The sequence below is a fragment of the Ambystoma mexicanum genome, chromosome 9, assembly GCF_040938575.1.
Source record: "Ambystoma mexicanum isolate Mex_15411 chromosome 9, UKY_AmexF1_1, whole genome shotgun sequence".
Classification (NCBI taxonomy): Eukaryota; Metazoa; Chordata; class Amphibia; order Caudata; family Ambystomatidae; genus Ambystoma; species Ambystoma mexicanum.
Window position 1 is genome coordinate 972,059,546 of NC_090931.1, and position 27,560 is coordinate 972,087,105.

At 48.3% G+C, this 27,560-nt stretch overlaps 1 protein-coding gene across 5 annotated transcripts in view; it reads right to left on the reverse strand.

The window, feature by feature from the left end:
- TLK1 (tousled like kinase 1) overlaps nt 1-27,560 on the reverse strand; it is a 1,414,233-nt gene that overhangs the window by 620,050 nt on the left and 766,623 nt on the right. For all 5 annotated transcript variants that reach the window (XM_069616191.1, XM_069616192.1, XM_069616193.1 and 2 more), the window contains one exon: nt 22,216-22,282. In XM_069616191.1, coding sequence (XP_069472292.1) covers nt 22,216-22,282 — 67 coding nt within the window. The remainder of the gene's footprint in view (nt 1-22,215; nt 22,283-27,560) is intronic.

Consider the following 27,560-nt stretch of genomic DNA (forward strand, 5'->3'; position numbering starts at 1 on the left):
GACCCAGGCCCTAAAAGAGTTTAGAGTGTAATACACGTAAACTGTACTGTGGGGTTAGGATGGGAGGGTCGATCAGGAATACGTGGGAGGAACATCCAATCGAAAGAACGTTACAGTTGGGAAGTAACTTGTTCTTCGAATGGATTGTGTGTCCCCACGTATTCCTCATCTTAGATAGACTTCCAAAGCAGTTTTGTCTCAGAGGTGGGAGTACAGTATCCTTTTTTAATCTGTACAGAATGTAGTACAGATTTTGCAAAGGGACCTCCTTGATGAGAAGTCGAGTTCAATGCATAATGTTTTATAAAGGTGTGCCTAGATGATCATGTGGCTGCTGCACAAATATCTTGCACAGGGACACCCCTTTTTAATGCTGTAGAAGTTGCCATGACCCTGGTCAAATGAGCTCTTAGTCCATCAGGTGGTTCTTTTCCTGTCAATCTATAACATTCTGTTATGGCTAAGATTATCCATCTGGATAAAGTTTGTTTGGTTACCGGAAGGCCCAGATTACGTCCAGTGTATCCCACGAAAAGTTGATCACACTGGCGAATCTCTGCAAATCTAGAGATGTAAAAACTAAGAGCTCCCCTGGGATCTAGTCTATGAAGTCTTTCCTCTTCCTTGCTTGCATGAGGGGGAGGATAAAACATAGGCAAAGTTATATTTTGTGACAGATGAAAATCCGAAATTTTTTTGGCAGAAAAGAAGGTTTATTGTCCTTATAAAAGATGGTGTGAGGAGGTCCGATCAAAAGGGCCTGCAACTCACTTACCCTGCAGGCTGATGTCAATGCTACAAGAAGTATTGTTTTTAACGTAAGGAGCCTTAGTGGGCAAGAATGTAAAGGCTCAAATGGAATACATGTGAGAAATTTCAAAACTAGATTTATATCCCACACCAGAACCTGGAAAGGTACTGGGGGAAAGACAGTTAAACATTTTAGGAATTGAATTATCAAGGGTATTTTAAAGTGAGATTCTTCTTCAGAAGAGCACTTAAAGATGGCTAGCGCTGCTAAATATCCCTTTATTGTCCCAACCTGGAGCCCCAGATTGGCCAAATGTAACAGAAAAGATAAAATTGTGGGGATATTACACTGAAAAGGGTCCACATTCTTTTCTCTGCACCAGCTACTGAACTTGTTCCAACGACACCGATACAGAGACTTAGTTGCTGGCCTTCTGTCCGAAAGCAAAATCTCCATCAGGTCATCCGGAAGGTCCCAAACCTTGTATCTCAGCCTTTCAGAAGCCATGCGTGAAGGTTGAGTGTGTTGACCTCCGGATGGAGAACATGACCTTCCTGTCGCGAGAGAAGATCCTCTCTTCTTGGAAGACGTATTGGAGGGCAGATGGACTTGTCCAGAAGGTCCAGGAACCACGTTCTCCTGGCCCATTCCGGAGCAATTAGGATCATGGTTTTCCCGAACTTTTTCAACCTCCTGATTACTTGAGGTATCACAGGGATTGGAGGAAACGCGTACAGTAGATGGAACTGCCATTCCACCACGAACACGTCCCCCAGAGCTCCTCTCGGGGGAAATTCCCTTGAGCAGTACAGTTTGCACTTCCGGTTGACCCCGGTCACAAACAGATCTACTTGAGGGGTTCCCCAAAGGGTGAAGATCTCTTGAATGACTTCCTGAGCTATCTCCCACTCGTGAGAGACTGTGCTCTGCCTGCTCAGAGCATCCGCTGTTGTGTTTCGCTCTCCGGCTAGATGAATAGCCGATAGCGATCCCTTCTCGAATTGCCTAGAACCAGAGTTGGATCGCCTCTCTGCACAACAGTAGTGACCCTACTCCTCCTCTCTTGTTGAGGTAGTACATGGCCACTGTATTGTCCGTCATTATCAGAACATTCTTTCCCCGTACAGAGGGCAGAAAGGCCTTCAGCGCTAGTTTGATTGCCCTCAACTCCAGAAGATTGATATGTAGTTTGGACTCCGATGGAGACCAACATCCGCTGATTGTCAGGTCGTTGATGTGGGCTCCCCACCCCGTGAGTGAGGCGTCCGTCAATACCGTTATCTCCGGCCATGGTTGCCAAAAAGATTCTCCTCTGAGGATAGGATGTCTGCAAGCCCACCATTGTAGATCCTGTGCTACTTGGGCTGGGACCTGCAGTAGATCTGACATTTCCCCCGAGAACTGGGACCACTGAGTTCTGAGAGCCCATTGAAGAGATCTCTCTCAATCTGGCTTCTGGCACCAGGAAAATGCAGGATGCCATCAGACCGAGCAACCTGAGAAAAATTGAAGGCCGGAAGATGCTGGGCATTCTGAAACTTTGTCACCATCTGCAGAATGTGGTGAGCTCTCTCTTCGGGAGGCAAGGCTTTGCCCGAACAGGTATCCAGGACTGCTCCTATAAATTGGAGCTTCTGTGATGGTATCATGTTTTATTTTTTTAAATTCAGAGAAAAACCTAGTTTGTGAAGTTAGTGACAAGTTTTGGACAGGTGATCCAGGGCTTGTTCTGGAGAACGTACTCTGATCATCCAATCGTCCAGATAGGGGTAGACATGAATCCCCCTCTTCTGAGACTCGCTGTCACCACCGCCATCAACTTGGTGAAAACTCTTGGGGCGGAGGTCAACCCGAATGGCAGAACTCGAAACTGATAGTGAGAATTGCCAATCGCGAACCTAAAGTACTTTCTGTGCTTGAGATGGATTGGCACATGAAAGTAAGCATCCTGAAGGTCCAATGAAACCAACCAGTCCTGTAGTTGGAGAGCCTGAAAGATCTGAGAAAGTGTGACCATCTTGAATTTGTCCTTCCTTAGGAACTTGTTCAAGTTTCTCAAGTCCAAGATGGGTCTCAGTCCTCCGTCTTTCTTTGGAATAAGGAAGTATGGGGAATACCAACCCTTGTTCCTCTCCGCTACAGGTACATGTTCTATTGCACCTTTCTGTAGCAGGGTTAAACTTCCTGCAACACGAGTGGATCCGGATGCTTGGCAGAGTTGTATTCCGGAGGATGATTTTGAGGTTTCTTAAGAAAAGGAAGGCAATAACCTTGGGATATTGTTTCCAGTGCCCAAGCATCTGATGTAATGCCCTGCCATTCTTTCAGATGCTGTGAGATCCTGCCTCCCACCGAGGTCTTGTAGGTCAAAACCTCAGAGTGGTTTTGCGGCAGCTGCAGCAGCGGCTGATGGTACAGATGCCGTTGCTGCGGATGATCTAGCATCTTTTCCTCTTCCCAGAGGAAATTTTCTTTGACCTCTTTGATTGACCTCCCCTCTTCCTTTTCCAATTGAGGAATAATAGCGAAAAGGACGACCCCTCCAGGAAGATGAGCCTGTGTAGGGGCGTTGCTGAGGTTGTCTTATAGCGGCACTTAAGAGATTTTACTGCCGCTTTGGAGGACTGTAGCTTCTCCAAACTCATCTGCCTTGCTACCGAAAAACCTCGAGCCATCAAAGGGCATATTAATAAGACTGGATTGCATATCAGGAGCAAACCCAGATTTTCTTAGCCACGCAAATCTGCGTAGCACTGTGCTAGTCGCCATGGTCCTGCTGATACCGTCAGCTGGGTCCAGTCCTGATTGAAGCCATTCTCCCGAAGCCTCCTTTCCATCCCTTATAATAGTTAGAAAGCCATCACGTTCTTCGCCTTCTGGGATGTGTTCAGCTGCCGCTGACATACAGTCCCACAGGGTACAAGAAAACATTGCTAAAGTACAGGTTACATTAGTAGACTTCAAAGCCATACTACCCGATGTAAAGATTTTCCTGGACCATGCATCCACTTTATCGTCCCTATCTGGAGGGATTGTAGGGTATGCAGTATTTTTTGTGGAATTAGCTGCCTGTACTACTAAACCTTCTAGAGATGGATGTTTACTGAGGTATTCCGGATCAGATGTACAAGGTCTATACCTTGCCACAAACTTTCTATTCACAGCCCCTATGGCTTCAGGATGTTCTCATGCAGAACTAACCCTTCTTTGTAATGCAATATGAAAGAGTAAAATTGGGTCTTGTTGGGGTGTTCCAGATAATATATCTGTCATGTCATCATCATGATTGACTGGTGAACTACCACACCCCATAAATTCTGTAACTCTGCCCACGAGTCTTCCATAACTCGTATCCACTTGTTCTGATGGGTCTGGTTTGTCAAATTCATACTCTGGAGAAGTATCCAGGCCACTTGCCGTTTGCAAACATTTTTGCAAATCTTTAATTCTTGATTGAGGATCAATTAATTCCTCTGGGGCAGATCTTGTACCATATCTAACACCAGCAGAGGTTACTTCCTCTTGTTCTGATGAATCTCCCTCATATATGGATGACATGGTCCTGAAAAACTGCCGACTCTCAGGTTGAAAAACCTTTTTAGGCATTATAGGTCTTTCCTTCAATAGAGGTTTGGGCGTCGACGAAAGCGTCGATGGTGCCGAAGTCTTAATCACTTCCTTCGATATCGTCGAAGGAACTTTCGACGATCTCGACGTAATCGTCAAGGAAGCTGTGGAAACCGAAGGAACCTTCGTGCGAGCTCGACATAGCTTCCTTCGAGTGAGTTGTCGACTTCAGGAGCTTTGAAGTCTTCGACGGCGTCAATGTCGACTTCGATGGCGTATGATCTTTCAACGCCATTTTTTTTCCCTCTGCCTTCGACCTATGCACCTAAGGATCTGTCTTACGAGGTGATCGAGAAGAATCTCTCGGTGACGTTCTCGGCGTCTTTGTATGAGCCTTTTGTTAGGCAGAAACCTATGCAGTTCCCTCTGCGACCACTGCAAAAGATTTAGGACTACAGGTGTTGGGCAGTAAACCCACTTGGTAGCAGTCTGTACCACACAGATTCACTTGGTAGCTGTGGCTGAGCAGTCAGACTTCCCTCAAGAAGAGTTAGGCAGTATACAGAGTATTCACAATAGGTCAAGAGAACACAATAGAATAAGTAAACACTGACCATGGCTTGGTGTAAAAGAGATAATTATTTAAAACCACATCTAGAAAAACACACAGGCACTAATACTAAGCAATTCAAAAACACGGTCACTAAAAGATATACACTACCTTAAAAGAATATTAGACAAGTCTTAATTAAAGCCCCACTTATTTTCAGACAGCGGTGAGCGCTTAACGTAGATGGCACTCTAATTCGTTTTTAAAAAGGGTGAGAAAAGCAGAGAACATCTTGAAACAGATCCCAACACTTTTACAAGAACAGAACCAGAGGGGAAGGCAAAGTAAAACCGTGAATTTAGAGTCAGTAGGCCGGATCCGCTTTAAGAGGATCGAAATGAAATGTGTCCAAGATCACACGGTTGCAGTGCACAAAAGTCTTGTAATGGTTCAAAAAGGAGTTGGATCAAAGAAAGGGACCAGTTAGAGGGTCAAGGCGGCCATCCCAGTCCAGAAGGTTAAGGAGTTATTATTACCTTGTTGCAATCTTTAGAAAGGGAGGCCTGGCGAACACGGTACCTTAAAGTGGTGGGAACGCTCCAGCGGGGGCAGTTGTTCCTGGCAGCGGATGCAAGTCGGTGCTTTGTCCGGGGGAAGAGAGGATCTCGTCGTGGAGGAAGACAGGAGTCCGTTGCACTGCCAGGGAAGAAACCAGCCGTGGAGTTTCTCAGGTACAAGGAGCGGTCCGTTGATTCGCGGTTCAGTGGTGAGTGGCTATCCGTCTGCCGGGGTGCTTGGCACGGGCAGTTCGACCACAAACCGGGCTTGGGTGCGAAGAAAGAAAGGTAAACTGGTTGTGCCCACCAGTCAGGGGAAGAAGCCTCTCCAGCCGGGAGATCTTCTCTGTCGTGGGGAAGTGCTGAGTCGTTTCGGCAGGGCTCCACCGGGGGTGTCGTGGTAGGTCGGCTCAGCTTCTCCCTCGTCGGATTCTCAGGTCCTGTGGCGACTTCTGAAGTTCCAGTCCCCAAAGCCCTGCTTTTATGCAGCACACCCCCATTCACTCAGCCTAGCTGTCACTGAAACATGCTAAGTGGTGTGCCGGCCGGCTCACCACTGGCGCCAATCACACAAGAACGACTTGAGTTACCAAGGTAACTCAGTCCAGGGTGCCTAAACCCCCTCCCACACCCCGTGGTACCCAGCAGAGTGGCACCACTTTTGGAGGCTTCTGTGGAGAAGCCCGCCAAAAAGTGGAACAAAGGGCTCAACTTGGGTTGGAGTCACAGAAGAGAACACAAACGCCATTTTGGAATCGAGTCTTGGCAAAAAATACCAACCGGAGAATTAATATTAGTTAAATAAACCGGCGGTATGTTCGAGGCTATGAGAATGAAATAATTAAAGTTAGTAGCCTCGAACAATGGGAAAATCCCATAGGAAAATATTCACGGTCAAATATAAAAAGTAGTTTCCACTGCCACCAGCCAAAACTCGATCAGGGGGGACGGAGACGTGCCCCCTCGACCAAAAGACCCCGGGGCAATCGAATTGCCCCGACCAGTACGTCCACAATATGATGGTTTGTACTGGTTTCTGTTAATAATTTGGGACTAGTAAAGCCAATGGTGACTTTACATGCCCTGGGAGACAGTAGTCAGTCCCAGGGTATGGAGTCGATGGTGGGGTGTCACTATGACACCCCTGTGTTACTGCACGGAGGGTGCTGTGTAACACACAGGAAAAACACACGAGACCCTATGGAGTAAAGGACCCCATAGCCCATAAAACACATTAGCAGTCAAAGGAATACCATAAATCATGTCCAAGAGTGGGAGAAAAAAAAAGAGTCTCACTCTTGGCAGGAGGAAAAAACAAACTACAGAAATCCTGCAAAGCTGCTGGGGGACTCACTAGGTTAGGAAATTCAGCCTAAAGAGAGAATTCTCCCCAACACCTTTCTTGTTTTGGACCTTCCTCTTTCACCTTTTTCGTGAGCAGGAGCATGGTCTTCTTAAGCTATTTTTGAGGTGGTCGGTGCCGCGTTCTCAACATTTTTTAACATGGATACTCTAAAGGCTTCCCATTTTGTAGGAGAGTCATGTTTGGATGGGCATGTTATAACCTCTTCCGAAGATGTCGAAGAGGATGAAGGAGGTCGATGCCGTCTTTTCTTCGCCTTCTTAGAAGACTAAGAAGATTTCCTCGATCTACTTCTCGAATGTCTTTTACGATGAGATTTTGAAGACTCGTCCGAGTCTTTCTTTTTTAAAGTAGGCTTCGATAAACCCTCCCCCATCGCCAGTTTACCTCTGCGCTCCTTTAGGGATGTGTGGGTCATCGACTGGCACGAACCACAGTCTTCCGTTCGGTGGTCGGGGCCGAGGCACCATAGACAGTTCTTTTGTGGATCTGTCAAAGACATTTTCTTTCCACATCTTAGGCATTTTTTAAAGCCTGTCTTCAGCGTGGAAGGGTTCGAAGACGACATCGCTTTTTGTCACAAAATACTGAAGCGTAGTTTTACTCGATCCGAAACGAAGCTGACGGAAAAACGGAACTGAGGACAACGGGCAGGCTCGAGGCTCTTATACGAGGGTTGACGTCAATACTCGACGGATGCCGCCGAGGGACATCGACGACGCAACCTCGAGTGGAGCGCCCTCTGCTGGAGAAAGAAAAAAAATTCCGAGGTGAAACCTAAAGGTAAGGATATATCTAAAATGAGGACTACGTGGGAGGACACAATCCATTTGAAATATATATTTGTCAGCTATCGCTGTTTTTAAACCAACTGCAAGAAACCATTCATAAGCACAAATAAATCTTGAAATATTCAACAGTCCACAAGGATTCATTGTCATGAACAGAAAACTTAAAATAACTAACAAATTAAGTTACCTTTGGCAATGATAGTTCAGATTGATCTTCCTTTCTACTGCAAATTCTTAACATTTGAAATATTGCCAGTCGCTAGGCAGGGATATCGGATAGGTGTTGCCCTCTTGTGTTGCTAGAGGTGCCATGCACAACGGGTTGCTATAACCCAGATGGCTATATCCATGTGCTCTACGCATTTCTTGAATGAAATCAACCCTCAATTTGCAGGTGCTATTCCCCAGATGAAATGAGAAATAATCACTTGAGGAGGAGCCATGTCAATGCATTATAAATTTTAATGCCAGCAAGTAAACTCTGAGAACGTTTCGTTGAAAATATTAAGTTCCTTGAAGCATCTACGATAAGAATTGAATGTCCATATAATAGTAATTTGACAGACATTTAATGGTCATAAAATAGCTTGCAGCGAAGCCGTCAACCAGCAGCGACTGACGAGGTAAGCAAGGTGCAGGCAGGAGGAACAGCCATTACTGCTCCCTATTAAACTGTCCAACCAATCGTCTTACTACTATTAGCACTATGCTTGTAGTCTGCTGCACGTCACAAACAGTTGTACGTTATCCAGATCTACCATTTAGGCCAACTGTGCGCGTTAGCCATAGCTGGCATTTAGGCCAACTGTGTGCGTTAGCCATAGTTGGCATTTAGGCCAACTGTGTGCGTTAGCCATAGCTGGCACTTTGGCCTCTATCCAGGAATGTCCAATCTAGGTGTTTTGCATTTGCTGTTGTGTCTGAAACTTAAGCTCCTTTCCCTCTAGCCAGGAAAATCAAATCTAGGGGGTTTTAATGTGCTGCTGTGTTCTGAAATTTATGCAGTTTTCGCTCCATCCAGGAAACTCAAATCTAGGCGTTTGCATCTAGACATCCTCCCCTCTCATCCAGCACTGTGCTCCCAGCTCTAGGTGCTCTGCTGCCTCTACTGGGTCCAGCCTGAACTGCACTCTAGCGTTACAGCTGTGCTCCGAGTGATACAGAAAACGAAGTCTCCACATAGTAAGGGACCGCAACTTTATGTGCTCCACCTCCCTCACAAGACTTACTATCTAGGATAGCTAGGGATAGTTAGTCCAAAGGGTAACAACATCTAAGACACACACCGAAGCACCATCCACCTCTGCCTTAAATCCCCTCCCTACCCAATCTGCTAGCCATCACCCCGTAAGACCACCCATCGACCACACCCTCTCAACCATAAGCACAGGCCTCTAAAAACCACAAAGACAACAAAGGATAACTAAAACCAAACAAACTGAGGATAATGTTGCCGGCAGGCAAGGGCCGCTGTGACCAAAATACAATAACTAACTCATTAAACTATTAGACTACAAAGGACCACAATATGCCACGAAACAAAACGGGACAATGCGAGAGAAAACTATGAGAAAGAATAAATCCAATGGAACCACACCCTGGCATCAAGCCAACACACACAGGCAACAGAACACACACACACACACACACACACACACACACACACACACCCATAAGCATGACAGAAAAGGTAAAAATCTTTATACCCAACATACTTCATGACCAAGCACCCACCATAACAATTCACAATCAACGATGCTAGACGCTCAAGATAGATACCAGGACTGCACAGGAAAAGACCAGAAACATCCAGAAGGAACAAGAGGGAAAACGACACCAACAGCAACAGGAGGAACCAGAAGAAGTCAGGAACACAATACGAAACATAGCAGATCTTCTCAATGACGAAACAGACCCTACTGAACATACCTCACAAACTGAGAGCAACAATGAAAACCACCATAAAACGAAGCCAAGAACAAAAAACACTATTAAAAAAATACATTGCAATCTAATCAACACAAGATCAATGTCCAAACGTGCTACAGAGATCTACGATCTAGTCTATGAGGTGGAATAGACATATTATTCATCACAGAAACCTGGTTAGGTAACTACAAAGTCACACTACACAGCTGTCTACCCGGCAATTTCAAATGCACACAGATAAACAGAAAAGGAAAACTAGGAGGACAACTTGCAATAGCCTACAAATAACACCTGAAAATATAAACTGATGACCCACTGAACATCAGAAACTGCAAATCCCTCGTCCTTCACCGGACAGCGAACTCAAAAACAAACCTCACATTCATACGAAACTATAGACCACCGACCTACGACGTATCCTTCATATACTCCTTCATAGAAGCCATCATGAACCTGGCCATCAAACATAATTACCTGATGATCCTCAGGGACTTAAACATATGGTTTGACTAAGAGAACGCAAACTCACAAAAATTACCAATCAAGCAGCTCGAGACAATGAAACTACGCCAGATGGTTAAAGGAGCGACACACACAGCAGGACCCACTCTCGACAATCTTCGCCAACTAAAAGCTGACCTCAACTGCCCCACCAATACAAAAACTATGGAATGACCACCTCATCATACCATTCGTGAGCCAACTACCAGATAAAGCACCCAAATAGCCCCACAATCGCCCAGCAATCTGGAAAAGAAACTGGAATACCGTCAAAAGTAGCAATTTAAAAGTACTAGAATCGTCAAAACCATCAACTGCAACCCTGGCTGGATCCAAGCTATATGAAAAACTCCTAATCCAGAAATGGATTGCCGAAACAATAGACCGCACCTGCCCAAAAAAAACCTGCATCCATCACAAAAGTAGTGGCAAGATGGTTTACACTCCACCTCAATACAAAGAAAAACACAAACGGGAAACGAACTAGAATGGAGGAAAAAAAAAAAAAATACGACCAGGCAAAAATAAACTATCAAAAACAAATCCAAGCGCACAAAAAGAAAAATCTCAAAGCAAAAAAGAAATACGACAACCGAATCACAAAAGCCACCAACACCCAGAAAGAACTATTCAACATCTAAAATGAGATGAGAAACCCACCTGGATGCAACACCACACTGGTACCATCAAGTAAACAATGAGACAACTTCGCAGACCACCAACAATAAAATCAGACATACATCGGATCATACAAAGCAGACCAATCAACCAAACTGTGCACCACGCCCCACCTACCCTAAAACCACAGAACAAGCTGCAAAGCTTCACACAAATATCAGCTGGTGAAACATAGCAACAAAGCAGAATCCCCAATGGAACCCCGTCTACCAAACATCTTTACATCAATCCTTACACAGGGCACGCAATTGTAATGTCACAGAAACCTTTTTAACCGATCGGTCTCAACGGGGAGAGTACTGCAGGCTTTCAAATCTGCGTACATCAAACCACTACTCAAGAATACCATGTGCAAAACCACTTGAAACAAGTAAAAGCACAGGTTTTGAAGTCGGTCCTACCGTGAGGCTGAGGGAAGGACATCTGTCCTGGCTTAGTCAGGATGGCCAAGGACTTTGCAGTCTGTGTAGAGGTCTTCTTTTTCAACTCGTCATCGTGGCTCTTGCACATTTGATGACAATTGAGTGGCATGGATGCCATCAATCATCTTGATCACCACACATAGACCTTCGCTGGGTGAGTCGATGTGGTAGACAGAAGACTCCATGAGGTCCTGCGCAACCGCCCAGCTGCCAGGTCAGCCTTAAAAGAGTCCTCCTTCTCCAGAGTGAGATCAGGTATAAATTCCCCCAGCTCTTGCCACAGCTTCTGGTTCGCCGCAGCTAGGAGGGAATCTGCTTGCCGCAAATGTAGCCCTGATGTGACGTATCAACGTTTGCCAAGAGACTCAAGGACTTGTTCTCCTTGGACAGGCAACTGGAGGTGGCTACCGCAGAGGAAGTCTAAGACCGTGGTTTAGAATAAAGCGAGGCCGCAGCCACCAATGAAGAGTGAGGCTGAGAAACCAGGAGGACTGGCTCCCCCATCCAAAACCCTGAACCGGCTGTCCAATTTCTTTTTCATCTGGGTGTTGGCCCTGGGCTTTTTCCAGACCTTTCTTGCCACCTGCAGGACATCATTCTGGAGATTTAGGTTGTTTTACCGTAAAGGAGAAATTGCAGCCAAAAACAACATAGCAGGCTTGGTCGTTTCAGCAAGACAACACAAATAAAATACCCGCTCCAACCCACTCCCCCCCACCCTTACTTAACTTGCAGCGGCACACTTCGCTAGGCGCCGCTGACTTGTGTCCCTGCAACACCTTTTGCCATTCACTTCTGTGATCGGGAAGCACCACTGCAGGGTCCTTTTGTTTTATTTATTTTTAAACGAACGGCTGCGGGGGACACCCACGCAACCCTCCTCCCCCCATTGACAGTGTACAAGGATGCGGGGACACCCCTGCATCCCCCATTCACTATAATGCCACCGAATATGGTATTTGTGCAACATTTTCGGATGTGTGAACCTTTCGTACGGCCAAAATGAAATCAAATCTGCCATTCAGTCATTTTAATTCGGTCATTTTGTGTAAATCCCCTTCTGGAGCGGAATGCCTGAGCTGCTTGTGGTGCACCTGGCCAAAACCTCTGCTAGCACTGCCGACTCCTGCAAGGCCCTGAAGGCTGTCATGAAAAGCCTTTACAGATTCTGAGGGTTCGTTGTGCTGGCCGTCATCGTCCCCCAACCTCCTTTTTCCAGAAAGAGGGGAGTTCGGGCTTAGAGACACCGGAGCCAGACAGGCCCCCCCACCCTGATCCAGACCCAATGACTGCTGCAGAGGTGGCATTGGTGGTACAGGAGGGGGAGGTGTGAGGAAGCGGTAGGGCCTGGACCAGAGGAGGAACAGATAACCGCAGAACTGGTGGAGGTCTGCGAGGCATGACCTGTGGAATCACGTCCTTGACTATACCCTTGAGGAGCCCCGCCTCGTGAATCCTCTGTAGGGAGCGCAGGAGAAGGAAGGAACAAGTTACTTATCTGTAACTGTTGTTCTCCAGCATGGGTCTGGCATGGATTCACATGCTCATGAATATTCCCCGTCAGGCTGGGAATCCTCGGTAAAGAAAAAATCAGTATCAGTTTCGTTTCCGATCTGTCTTTCTTAGTAGTAACCAATCACTGATCTCTGGGTCATACTGCCCCCAGCCAATGACTGCCCTCTCCCTAAGCCCCGCCTCTGGCAGCCATCCTCAGATTTGGTAGCACGTAAAGTGGCAGTATGACCAAGTGAAGAGCCGCAGAGGGGTAGGCGGGAGGGTTCGCATGTAAATCCATGCTGGAGAACAAAAGTTACAGGTAAGTAACTTGTTCCTTCTCCACTATGGGTTCTGGCATGGATTCACATGCTCATGAATAAAAGAATACATAGCAGTACACACATGCACAAACACGGGAGGTGGCAACAGGCTCAACATTAAGCAATACAACAACTCAACATTAAGCCTCTCTTACCTCCTCACCAGGCTCACCTTAAGCGAACAGGTTGTGCAGCACTGCTTGGCCGATCCTGGACTCCCCCCTCGAGTCCCGATCGACGCAGTAGAATCTTGTGAAGGTTTGCGTCGACCTCCACATAGCAGCCCTGCAGATGGCCAGCAGGGGCACACCAGACAGGAACGCTGTGGTAGCAGCGATCGCTCTGGTCGAATGGGCTCTCGGACGGCCGGGCAGCGGTCGGTTTGCCAACCGGTGACAGTGCATGATGCAGCCGGAGAGGCATCTGGAAATGGAAGTCTTCGAGAGAGCCTTCCCTTGATTCACAGTCCCAAAGTTCACAAACAGCTGTGACGTCTTCCGAAAACTTTGTGCGGTCCACGTAGAACTTCAGCGGTCTAGCTACATCCAGCGAGTGCAAAGTCCTCTCGGCCGGCGTCGAAGGCGACGGGAAGAAAACTGGTAACACCAAGGGCTCGTTGAGGTGGAAGTCCGACGGCATCTTGGGCATGAAGAAGGGGTGCGTCCTCCGCACCACCGTCGTGTCGTGAAAATTCAAGTATGGAGGCTTGCAAGATAGGGCTTGGATCTCTCCCACTCATCGTGCGGAGGTGATGGCCACGAGGAACGCTGTCTTCCACGACAGGAACTTCAAAGGCGCCGAATGCATAGGCTCGAATGGGGCCCCCATGAGCCTGGTCAGCACCACATTAAGCTCCTACGCCAGGGCTGGAGCCTTCAACGGCAGGAACGATCGGAATAGTCCCTTCATAAATTCCTTCACCAGGCGATGAGACCACAAGGACGCCAGTCCCGTCGTCCTGGTATATCGGGAGATGGCAGCCACATGTATTTTGATGGAGGCGTGAGCTAGTCCAGCTTTGGCCAGCGACAGTAGGTACGGCAATACTTGAGGGGCCGTAATCCGCAGAGGGTTAAACTTCTGTGCACGGCACCAGACAGAGAACCTCTTCCACTTATGTCCGTAGCACTTGAGAGTTGAGGACGCCCTGGCTTTTGCAAGAACCTCTCTGCAGTCAGCCGGGATATCGTACCCTCCAAACTCTAGTGCTGCAGGAGCCAGGTCTGCAAGTTCAGCGACTCCGGGTCGTGATGAAGAATAGCGCATCCTTCTCTGGAGAGAAGATCCGCGTCCGCCAGCAGCTTGGCTGGTGGGGACGTTGAAAAGTCCAGAAGGTCCGGGAACCAGATCTGCCTCGGCCACGCCGGTGCGACGAGGATCATTCTGCACCTGGACTTCTTGAGCTGGTTGATGAGACGGAGCGGCAACGGAGGAAACGCGTATAGAAACAGGCCCTCCCAGGGGAACGAGAAAGCATCGCCCATGCTCCTCGGCTGCGGGAACCTCTGGCACTTGGAGTTCGTTGCCGTCGCGAAAAGATCGATCCGGGGTTTGCCCCATCGTCGAAAGAGCCGATCCACCAGGTCCTGACGTAGTTCCCACTCGTGGCACGAGCGCAGCTCCCTGCTGAGTGAGTCGGCGATGGTGTTTTTTATTCCTGCCAAGTGGAAGGGAACCAGAAACATCCCCTGGGCGACGGCCCAGTGCCACAGATCCTAGGCCTCCTTGGATAGGGCTGGGGATCTGGCGCCTCCCTGCTTCCGTATGTAGAACATAGTGGTGGTGTTGTCGGTGAAGATCCTCACCACTTTGTCCTTGAGGGACGGAAGGAACGACTTGAGTGCCCAGAACACTGCTCGAAGCTCCAGAATGTTGATGTGGAGAGACCTGTCCTCCGAGAGCCAAAGGCCGCTTGCGTGGAGATCCCCGGTGTGGGCCCCCCCCAATCCTCCGGGGAGGCGTCCGTCATCACCGTCTCCTGAAACGCCGGGGTCTGAAAGTCCGTGCCTGCCGTGAGGTGCGCACGGGTACCCCACCATAGGATCGCCCAACGGAACTCCTCGTCGAGAGGGATCCGGTCTTCGAAGCAGCCCGTCGCCTGAAACCAGCGGGCGTCGAGGAACTCCTGTAGCGGATGCATCCGAAGTCTGGTAGATGCATGAGGACATCATTCCGAGGAGGGACTTGATGCACCTCACCCTGGCCACGTCCGTGGCTAGCAGGCGTTGCACCTTGCCCAAAATGGCCTTCGTCCTCTCCTCCAACGGGGAGGCCAATTGCCCCAATCTATCGAACTTCGCTCCCAGAAACAATGCCACTTGCGACGGAACCAGATGGGATTTGGGGTAGTTGATGGCGAATCCCAGTTTCGTGAGCAGCCGGACGGTCCTCGCTGTGTGTTCGACGGTGAGTTCTCTTGTCCTTGCACGGATTAGCCAGTCATCCAGGTAGGGGTAGACGTGGATCCCCTGCAGGCACAGCCGCGCCGCCACCGGTGCCAGGCACTTGGTGAATACCCTGGGTGCCGACTTTAATCCGAACGGCAGGGCTCTGAATTGGTAGTGGCGTCCCTGAAACACGAACCTGAGAAACCTTGTGTCCTTTTAGAATGGGGATGTGGAAGTAAGCATCCTCCAGGTCCAACGACGATAGGAAGTCGCCCTCCTCCAGCTGACCCAGCACGTGCTGGAGGGTGACCATCCTGAATTTCTGTGCCTTTATGTACTTGTTTAACCGACGCAGGTCCAGGATGGGGCGCCAACCGCCTGTCTTCTTTTTGACGAGGAAGTACCTCGAGTACATCCAGAGCCCCAGAGCCTCCTGGAGACGAGCTCGATGGCACCTATCTTGAGCATCGCCCTTACCTCCAACAACAGGTGACGGACGTGATTCTCCTTCCTGGCCACGGGAGGATTGCGAGGACACTTCTTTTGGAATTCCAGCGAGTGCCCGTTGGCCAGGGTGTCCAGCACCCAACGGTCGGTGGAGATGGACTCCCACACGCTGACGAACTTCATTAGCCGGTGCTTCGGTGGGGGCCCGACGCTGCGGCCGGTTCAGTCCTGCTTGGAGGAGGCCTTGCCGCCTTGGCCTCCTTGACGACGATGGCTGGATTCTCCTTGCTTGCTGCGACCTCTGTAGGCCTCCTGGGACGAGGAGCGGGCCGCCTGGCGGTATGTAGAAGAGCCACCGCTGGATCCCTTGGAGGCACCCTGTCTGCCTCCGGAGCTCCGAAAGGACCGTTGTTGTTGAAGTACCCCTAGGGCCAGGGCCGTCTCCGAGTCGGTCTTGATGGCCTGGAGCGACTCATCCACCGTCTTCCCAAAAAAATTGCTGCCGTCGAACGGCATATCCAACACTCTGGTCTGAACGTCCTGGCGGAAGTCCGTCGCCTTGAGCCACCCTCGTCGTCGTAGGCAAACCCTGTTGCCCATCTGGCGAAATCCGGTATCGGCAATGTCCGTTGCAACCGTTATGGCGTGATCCGACGCCACCTCGCCTTCCTGAAGAATCTGTAGGGCTTCCGCTCTCTTGTCGTCCGGCAGGAAGTCCAGCGGGGAGCTAACTTGACCAAAGCTCCCTGTCTCAACGGGCCACGATCGCTAAGGCATTGGCTGCCTTAATCGTCGTCGACGAAATGACCCGTCGTCCCATGGAGTCCAACCTCTTGCCCTCGCTGTCCGGCGGGGAAGTGGAAGTTGATGCTGCCGCACCCGCTGCCTTCTTCTTGGCTGCTGCAGAGACGACAGAGTCCGGCGTAGGCTGGGCCCTGAGGCACAAGGAGGCGGTGTCAGGGACCCGGTACTACTTCTCGTACCTTTCCCTCTTGGCGGGCTTCGTAGAAGGGTTCTTGACGACAGCCAGCCCTTCGTCCCAGATGTCGTCGAGCAACAGCACTACCAGGACCCTCTTTCTCTTGGCCTCCCGTCGTTGATAAAGAAAGTCCTCCTTCTTCTGTTCCTCCGGGCAGAGTTGGAAGAGCTCGGACGCCCTGGCAATCATGGCGTGAAAGGAGCCAATTTCGTCGGGCGCTGAGGCCTGAGGGGGAGGCGATGAAGGAATGTCTGTCGTATCATCGCCACAGTCGTCGTCCGTCCCCGTATCATCCCGAGGGGGATTAGGGGTCCACAGGCCTTGTGGGCACGAAGGGCGGAGCGGGATGGACTCTCCTCCGCTTGTTCGGGGGGCTTCCCGACGGTCCTGGCTCAGGATCCTCCGTCGGGGTCCGTGGTAACCTCGTCCTTATCTCAGTACATAAGGATTGGATTGCCAACAAAATGGCTGCCGAGCTATCCTGAGGCTCTGGCAATGGCTGCGACGGGAGGGACGGTTGATCCACCGGGCCTTCGTCATCGTCGCCATCCTCGCTATCTTCGATCTCCTCAGCAGGATCCTTCCCCTGGGATCGAACTTTCTCGAACCTCTCATTGAGGCCCTTCACGGTTTCCACCAGATCCTCCTCAGAGGCTGATTCCGAGTCTGTAATGGCCACCACCCCCCACCCTCCCTCTTTTTCCGCCAGGGTCTTAACGATGGGCTGGAAAGAGGATTCCCTCCGCGGTGGCAGGGATACTCTGGGCCCAGAGGCAGTCTCCACTGGCGTAGTCTCAGTTGGCTTTGCCAGGGCCGCAGCGACCACTTCGATAGAGGCCTTTGCCGGCTGGATCAAAGCCCTCACCACCTTAGGTGCGTCCTGGGCCTTTGCCTTGGGGGGAGGGTCAGCGCCTCGCTCCCCCCTCGGGTCCCTTCGAGATCGACCGCGGCCGATCCAGCAGCTTACCCGGGTTCTCTGACTTCCTCTTCCCCGAACCAGAGCGCTGGCCTGTGGTTGAACGTGCCGGGGAAGTCACGTCCTGCCTTGCAGCCGAAGAGCCTGACCTTTTGGCGCTCTCGGTGCCCGCAGACTCGCGGTGCTTGGCCTTCTGTTGGGCCACCGTCGCCGGGGCACCCACAGAGGACTTAGAAGCCCGCTCAGACTTTTGCTTCGCCTTCTCAACTGCTGTGCCCTTCTCCAGCCAGGCGGCGAGAACAACGATCTTGCTTGGTCCATTCTGAAAGGATCTTGCAGAACGCACAGTCCTTCTCCACGTGCGTCCTGTCCTCATGAAGGCAGTAGAGACATTGCGAATGCTCGTCCTCCTTGAAAACATTTTGTAATCCGCATCCAGGGCAGCACCTCAACTGCTTGGATCTGGGCGTTGAGCTTCCCTTGTCCTGGGCCATGTCCGTTGAGGTAGGCCGCAGATATTCCGCAATCCTCCAAGTAGTGTAAACTCGACGAAAGCTTCACCCTTGAGGGGCGTAGAAGAATTCCGGAACGGGTAACCGTTTTCGGAAGTAGAAACGGTGGAGTTTGAGGCTCGATTAAACCGAAAAAATGAGAAAATCTCCTGAAAAAGCGCGATAAATGCAGCAAAAACTCGAGAGCTAAAGCACGAGGACTCCCAACACTTGAACGTGCAGTAAAAATCTGAGGATGGCTGCCAGAGGCGGGGCTTAGGGAGAAGGCAGTCATTGGCTGGGGCAGTTTGACCCAGAGATCAGTGATTGGTTACTAAGAAAGACAGATCAGAAACGAAACTGATACTGATTTTTTCTTTACCGAGGATTCCCAGCCTGACGACGGGGAATATTCATGAGCATGTGAATCCATGCCAGACCCCATGCTGGAGAAGCAATCAAAGAAGCGATCGTGGCAAGCCGCCTGATCCCGAGGCAGCCGGCCCTCAGTAGCGTTGGGCCTCCTTTTCCGATTGAAATCGCTTAAGCGCCTGTGGAGTGTAGCTACAAGGCTGCGATGGGTTGATGTACCCCTGCATAGACCAACCCCCTGTACCATAATGTCTATCGCGCTTCCTGAGGTAAAGGGACTGGATCCTCGTTCCATAGCCTACTCAATGGGCGAGCGACCAGGTAAACCCTGATCCTAATCAAAGAACAAAAGTGGAGTGAGGCGCGCACTCAAAATCCTGGCCAATATACTACCTGAAAAAAGAAAAATAATAACTGGGTTAAATCCCAAAGTATCCCAATTCACTGGGTCAGATCCCAAATGTTGCAAAAAATGTTCACAGGGTTGGATCCCTTCTGCTGCATTTGTACTGCTGTTCTACTCCTCCTCCTAGCGCTTTCGTGTCCCAACACTCTTCAGGGAGGCTGTGTTGACTTTCTTTTCAGGTGAATCCAATTAAGCTGCTAATGCAGTCTGAGGATTACGGGAGCTGTAGTGAAATCATTTGTTCAATTCAGGTAACCAAGGAAATACTCCCCTCATAATCAAAGAAGGCTGCCGGTCTAGTAGGCTCTGCCATGTGCTTGTCAGCCATCTTGGCGCCACACCCTGGGCAGGAGGGTACAAAGGCCACGTGCCGGCTCAGACATGGGAGGACACTCCTTGGCCCTCAAACCCGAAACAGAAGCGTCCATCTCGAAGATAGCTCTGGTAGGCTCAGAGCCCTCGGCCTGCTGGCTGGTAGTGTAACGCCCACGTGGTTCCCACGGGGGCGCTGATCTAGTCTGGATTACTGCGGCCTCTTCTAGCATGATGCGCAGGACCCGGAACACCGATTGGACAGGACCTCCAAATCGTGCTTCCTTGGCCCGTAGGAATATCCTTCTGCAGATGAGAAAGGGGATTAACAGTCTGCAGAATGGTGTGCTAGCTCCCCCCTTCCCTCCTCCGTTCCTCTCTATTCCTCCAAACCCGGTTTAAGCTCACCTTATGGTTTGGAAGGTTGAACTCTCCATCCTGCTTCTGGTGCAGGGGCGCGCGTTCGTCCAGTTACTTCACTGGTTTTCAGAATGGCGCTGGCAAAATCCACTTGACTTTCCTGAGCGATGCGCCGTAAGTATGAAAGTTCAAAATTCAAGTGAGGCCCCCTTTATGCTGTCTTTCTCACCTGTGATCTGTCCTTTATTTCAGGTGCAGAATGAAGGCGATGCGTCGAGGGGTTAAACTGCCGAGGTGAGTAGTAATGAGGGCGATCCCTCTAGATGTCCTCATCATTCCTCTGAAATGTCTCTAGTCCTTTCCCCATAGGGGCCGGGGTACGGTACCTGCCAACGGGGCGGCGCCGACCCGAAATGTGGAAGAAAATCCGGTAAGTATTATGGCTGTTAATCAGGCTTTCCTTCTGTGTGTCCTTCTGCTCACCTTTTGTTTCTTCCTCTCTCCCCTAAGTGCAGAGATGTGGCGTCCGATGCTGACAGCCGCGATGGAGCCGGGAGATGTCTCGAGGACAGGACAGGTGAGTGAAGCGTGGCGCTGCAGCGAGCAACGCGATGCTTTTAAATTGAAGTCTTCCTTCAGGGATGCTGGCGAGAAGATTCCGGATGCAGGTAAGAAGCTTGAAATAATCCTTGGTTTTCACCTTTCTCTTCTCTTCCTTCCTTCCTTCCTTGCAGGTCTTCCAGGTTCAAGACGGGTGTGGCTGTAGTCCAGGAGCAGGAGCAGACACGGTGAGCGTTAAGCTGCAGGAAGCAGAACAACGCGAAGCATGAGCTGCTTTCTGGGCGTGGCTTAAATAGCCTCCAAAGAAGTCCCAGGTATGTATCCTTCCCCAACTAGGTATGTATCCTTCCCTGGCCACGCCCGAATGAAAAAATAGTCCCTATGAAAAAATAGTCCCTTTCAGATCTCAGGGAGGCCTGAAGCATGCAGCATGGTCTGCATCAGGTAAGTGCACAAAACACCTCCCTTTATGAGCCTGGCGCCTATGGGGCCAGGACTGATGTCCAACATGAGCCTGGCGCCAAAGGCGCCAGGACTGAGTCCAAAGAGTCCCTATAAGGGGCCGCTGGGCTTTTACCCGAGGGCATGATGCCTGCTTCCGGGGGTGCTGGGCCTGGCCTGATGCTCCGGGGGTAGGCATCATGACAGTTAGTCCAATTGCTCTGGACCACGACATCAGAGGTGGCTCCGGCAGGCTGTGCGCCATCAGCAATAGAGCTGGATCAGTGCTAAAAACTGACTTTTGGGCGTAGAACACGACAATCCCTTGACCACTGGGGTCGAAGAAGACTAACTTTATCGCCCCCATAGTGGACTGCACGGTGGAGCTCCTGAGCCCTTCGGCTTGGGAGACTGTAGCCTTGCCGCCTCAGGGCTGTCGACGGATCACCCGGGAGAACCCCTTGACTTGGGAGCCGGTAGCCTTAGTGGCCTCAGGTCTCCCAGAACCAGAATCCAATGTACCCTTACCCGTGGAAGCCCCCGGGAAGGAGTCTCCACACTGAGGCACTGTACTAAACAAAGGGTCTATCTTGTCTTGATGTGGGGTCCTGGAGACAAACTCTTTAAAATGACCTAGAGCAGCATGGAAGATATCTGTCCAGCATGAATGACTATCCTTCAATGCCCAGTGACCGAGAGAGCTGCAAACCATGCACGCATCCCAGCGGTTGTCAGGCCCCAAGCACTCAAGACAGAGCATGGGTCCGAGACCAGGAACGAGCATTCGCAGGACGCGCATCTCGTGAATCCTCCTGCAGCCGACATGCACCGAGGGAGGCAAGGCACCAAAGGTAGTTGTGATTCAAAATAAAACAATAATGGAGAGCAAGCGGAAAGTTAAAGTCTCTGCGCCTAGCGTCTGTGCGGAAAAGGGACTGAAGTATGATCTCTGAGGGTGGGGCCTTGGAGGGCATTCCAATGTGCAGGGCCACACCCCCACACGCTGGACTACATTTAAAGGGGAAGCTCAATTGTTCACGGTCTAAGGTTTCGGTAAAGTTCCCATGTTGGGGGACGCCCTCGAGGATGGATGAAAGGGGATGTAGGAGTATGTTTAATTTTGGGCAGAGGTACTAGAGGGCACAATATACACACCATGTGACTCTACAAAGGATGCACACTGCTACAACAGATGTGGGACAGCGACCAATGGTTTCCAAGTAAAGTTTTCTATTGCCCACAGATCTCAGTACCAGCCACAGTCATATGATGACACTAGATCATTACTTTAAACAGTCAAACACTTTCTACCTCAACGAAAGAGACCAACTGAATGTAAAAACACCTCAGTTTATTTTATTTAAAAAACGATCTCAATTAAACTACAATGAAAAAAGCTTTTTAGGATTTTCCCATTATTTTGTCTTCCGCTGACCTTTGCATGGCAGCCCGTTTATGAATAGCACCCATGACATGTGAAATTCTAAACAGGCTGCTGGGAATATTTGCCATGTCAAATAAGCTTTTCATGAATAGGACATCCAATAAAACCAAACTACTAACAGTAATGCAAGTACATTTTCAGAAAGAGACCAAAAACAATAACAGATGTTGTACCTTTTTAAGATGTCCTAATCGAAGTTTAAAAATTTCCTCCTGTTCATGGTATTCAGCTAATGTCAAGCTGGATGGAAGGAAAAAAAGATGTAAATACTTCAAGAAGTGCAATAATAAATCATTTAAAAGAGGATGGTAGAAATAAATGTGTTACTAGTAACAGTGACTTCTAAAGTACTTATCCTGTCTACAGCGTACTATCAAGATTTTGGAAGCTGTTTCAGCAGCTCTCTATAGGCCCGCTTTTTCATCACTATCTAGAAGAAGAAATTACTCACCGGTAATGTTCTTTCTACTGAGTCTTCTCCCAAAGATTCATCTAGATAGAAATCCCCCTTCAGCGTTAGCTGCCTGGAAAATGTCGTCAGGGGGTGTTGTGCAGCTCAGCATCGTCCTTCAACCTCTGCATGCCTCGACCGGGCCAATCCTACACTTTGGACGCAACGTCGGTGGGACGTATATCATGTCACTATCCCCCCACACTTCAGTTCCCCACCTTTTCTTCGCAATGCTCAACAACTGCAGATGATAATCAACAGATCTCAATAAAAGGCTAAAGAAAAAACTGGTTATTTTTTTTGCAAGGAAAAATGCAAAAACTACTGGGGGACTGAAAGCTGGTGGTATCACAATGGATGCAACAGCCATTTTTTAAACTATAAAGAAGATCAGGTTTATACCTTCCAGGCGAAATATGATATGCATACAAAACCATCATCCAAGAACTCCACACCTAATACTTCATCAGCAAGTTCTGATGTAGAGTCTGACCCAGACAACCAAGATGTGTCAAGTACTAAAACCAATGAGGAAAAAGGATACATGAACCAAATCAAAAGGTACAAGAAAGGAAATAGAGGGAGCACATAAAAAACAGCGCGTTTTCAACTACCATTGGACAACATTACACCCAGACCAGTACAAGGAGGAGAGGAAGGTGGGGGGAGGAAACAACGAGAGCCGAGAGACCACAACAGATGGAAAAAGACAAACTCGGGCCAGTTTGAAAGAAGCCAACCAGAACAAGTAGAAGACTACCTACTATTAAGTTTATCCAAGAGAAAGATTACGAGGATGAACGTAAACTACTCAAGGTCTTTCTTTTGCACCAACTAAGGAATTGTTACCAATTGATATACATATTGATCTTTACAAATTTGTCAGAAAAGTAAAACTAAAAAGGTTCTTTGCTACTCAAACGCCGGGTCATTATATATCAAAAGACAAGCCTGCAGAAAAAAGTGAACTCTCAATACGAGATATAAAAGACATATAGTTTGCGATCGTTAAAAGAAGATGAAGACTTTGAGATGAGGAACCTTTTATATGAATTACGAATACAACCAGGCAAGTTTAACAATGAAAGAACTCAAAATGTAATCCAAATTTGTTCCACAATTACCAGCAGACAATATAATAGACATCTTCTATCAGGCAGTTACAAAAGAATTCCATAAAATTTAAAACATGTCAATAAAGACATGAGAAACCAGAAGTACAGTAAAGACAATCTAACATTTGGAGAAAAAAGAGCATTGAAAGAACTATCAACATTGATTGTTATTAAAGAGGCCGATAAAGGGGGGAATATTGTGATCATGAATAGGGAAGACTATTTGAGGATGGCAACTAACCATCTGAGTACCCCCGGATGTTATGTCAGTCTGAGTCTAACTGCGAAGCAAGACATCCTTACACAGATTAGAGAATTTGTAATAACGTGGCACAAAAGTAGACTGATCTCAGATGATGAAAAGGCATTCTTACTTATCAATGATCCAGTAACATCTACAATGTATTTTTTACCCAAAATCCACAAATGCTTTGACACTATACCGGAAAGACGCCCATCGTAAGTGGGACTGGGTGGGTGACAGAGAACTTATCAGAATATTTGGATGAAATACTTACGCCAAGGGCGAATCTTCTACCATCTTACTTACAGGATTCCACTTCGGTGATACGACTATTACAAACATTCAAATGGCAAGATCCTTTCACCCTGGCCACATTGGACGTTAAAGCATTATATACTTCAATACAACATAAATGGGCAGTAGCAACAATAGACTACACTTTCCAAAACGACTCCGCCTCATTTTTTCAACAAATACAAATATTAAAAGAAATGTTACAACTAACACTGGATTCCAAAATGTCCACTTTTGATAATAAGATATACCAACAAAAGAAAGGGTCGCCATGGGGACCAAATTTGCCCCTGCATTAGCTAATCTATTCATGGGCATGTTGGAAGAAGAGGTTGTGTATCAAGACCCAGACTATAGTACCAGAATTAAATTGTGGAAAAGATATATTGACGATCTTTTACTCATTTGGGAAGGACCAAAAGAACTTTTCTTAGATTTCACCAACAGGTTGAATCATAATCACTTTGAAATTGAATTTACAGGGGATTGCAATACCAGGCAAATCAATTTTCTAGACCTCACAATTAGTGTCATCAACCATCATCTTGAAACTCGGACATTTAGAAAACCGACAGAGGTCAACTCATTGCTACATGCGACAAGTTGTCATAAGACACTACCATTATGAATATACCATTAGGCGAGTACATACGAGCAAGGCGCAATTGCCAAGACGAGAAGACTTTTGAACAGGAGTGCAAATTATTGAAAACTCATTTTACAAATAGAGGACACCCAATGTCCAGTGTAAAGGCGGTTTATGAAAAAAAAACTCAAACAGGAAGATACTCTGATGAAGAAAAGTAAACCACTAAACTCAGAATTAGTGGAAGTAAGATTCATCACACAATTTGACAAAGATCATAGAAAAATTCTAAAAGCTTTACACAAACATTGGCATCTACTGAAGTTGGATGAGCACATAAGTAAGTTTGTGTCATGATCTCTGCTTCCAAAAGATCAGGACTTGCCCGACTCCCTTGGAAGCAGACCCATAACCCCGGTTCCGAGTGCCAGCCAGTCCCAATTGGGACCTTTTGGACCCTGTCCTGGCGGGCGCCAGTGGCACCAGGCTCATAAAGATGCCCAGTCCCAGCGCTGGAAGCGCCGGGCTCATAATGCTTGGGTGGACTTAACTGCAGCAGACCATGCTGCTTACTTACCTGCCAGTTGAAACCCTGATCCTCTTCTGTTTGGGACTACTTTTCCTGTTGGGTGGGGCAGGAGCCACTCCCTAGGTTCAGAACACTGGAACTCTTCTGGAAAGCAGGAACTCTTTTCTTACCTAGGCGTGGCTGTGGAAGGAGACACCTAAGCACTACAGGAGGCTATTTAAACCACACCCGATGGATGAATCTTGCTTTGCGTTATTCTGCAGTCTTTGCAGCAGAACGCTCATCGAGTCTTCTGCTTCTGATCCTGGGCCTAAGGGAACAAAGGCTTACCATCCTGGAATCCAGTCTTCAGCAGCACCTGTAAAGACAAAGAAAGAACAGGTTAGCACTACGGTATTCAGTGGCAGCGCATCTCTTACCTGGTCCATCGGCTGTCACCAACGCCTCGCGCTGCATTCCGGCATCTGAAAGACAAAGGCTTACCTACTCTTCGCATGCTCCGGAGGTCTTCGCACTGCATTCCGGCATCTGAAAGACAAAAGCTTACCAGCTCTTCGCACGCTCCGGAGGCCTTCGGCGCTGCATCCCGCATCTGAAAGACAAAAGAATGTGCGTTTAAAGACATTGGGCAACTTTATTACTCACGTGCCATTACTCCTTCCCACGTCGAATCCAGTGGGTATTCCAGCACCCTTCAGCTTCTCTAAAGCTCCAAACTTGTACCTGCAAGATAAAAGGGACAGTTAGTGCGCATCGTGAAGCAGGCTACAAGCGCTTACTTACGTGCTTCCAGGCGCTTCTATTCCTCACGCGGGTTCGATCCTCAACTCTCATCAGCCCGCCATCCGCCATCGCCGGAACCCTGCAAAACAAGAGATATCATTACAAAAGACTTTTAAGACATTTGAAGTGCCCAGAACTTACCGTTCGTGCAGTTAACGACGGACAGCAGTCCTCTGAGGTCAAGAGGCCTGCACCCTTATCCAGTGAAGAAACTGGTTACGGCACCCTGCCCCGAGGCAGATGGAGAGCTTGGCGTGCACTTACCTAAGGTGAGGGCGTTAACCTTTGGGGTTCTACAGGAGAAGAGAAAGGGAAGAGGAGAGAGGCACCCAATAACCCCAGTTCATTAATCCCATATTTTCTATCTGCAGACATCTTACTCTTCGAGTCAGACATACAGTGCACAGAGGTCCAGCCCAAAGAGCCAACCGTGTGTTACACATCACCTTTGAAGATACGGCATTCACCCAGTCAAGACCGGCGCCTCTGCGGGAATCAGGTGAGCGTTACAGTTTGTGGGTGAAAAACCATAATTTATTTTCAAAAGAGCGAATACACTCAAATCAATAATTAGTCCATCATTGCTACCAGACATTAAAGAACCCAGGGTACAAAACGAAAGAAGACATGGGATTTAGAAAATGTGGGTATTGCTCTATGTGCACATTTGCCAGTGATGGAACAAGAATTCAAGGATCAAAATGGGAAAACATTTAGAATGAGGCAAGCAATAAACTGCAGGACTAAGGTACGTTGTGTACAGCATTCGCTGCGTTTGCAACAAAACTTATATAGGCAGCATGAAAAGAGAACTCGGAACAAGAATCCAAGAGCATCTTAGCAAAATAGGGAGCCAAGATCCCACCTTACCATTGGCAGAGTTCACACCAAATTGATAAGCAACAGATAAAATTCATTTGACTGCAACATGTCACCCTGTCCAAAAGGGGTGGCGATAGGATAAGAGCATTATGGCAAGCGGAAGCAAGACTCATTTGTCACTTTGACACTACAGTAACAGGCCTAAACAAAGACAATGAAATGGCGTCGTTTCTTTAAGTGTGGGACATGAATTTAGAGATATAGTTGTTAGATCATATCTACTAAAAGATGAATAAATTATATCAACGATTACGTAAATGGGTGGCTATTAAGCCAATAACTTGAAGTGTTGTACCTATTTGGATAATGTATTTATGGATATTATCTTGTCAAACTGATACCATACTTAATATGAACTTAAAGGCAATGATTGCACTAATGGTAATAAATCTGTTGATAGAACTGTGATGTCACGAGAGATAAGAGGAGATATATATAGTCTATTGGAGAAACGCGAGGCAAGCCAACAATCATGGATCCAGTTTGACTTATTGAGCATTATTCCAAATGTTTTGTTGGATTGCAGTCAGGGTAGTAATTACAATGAGTTACATAATACCTATGTAATAATTAGGATAACAAAAACGCGAGATGTACAACTAATCAACTACAAATTTAAAACATGTACAAAGTA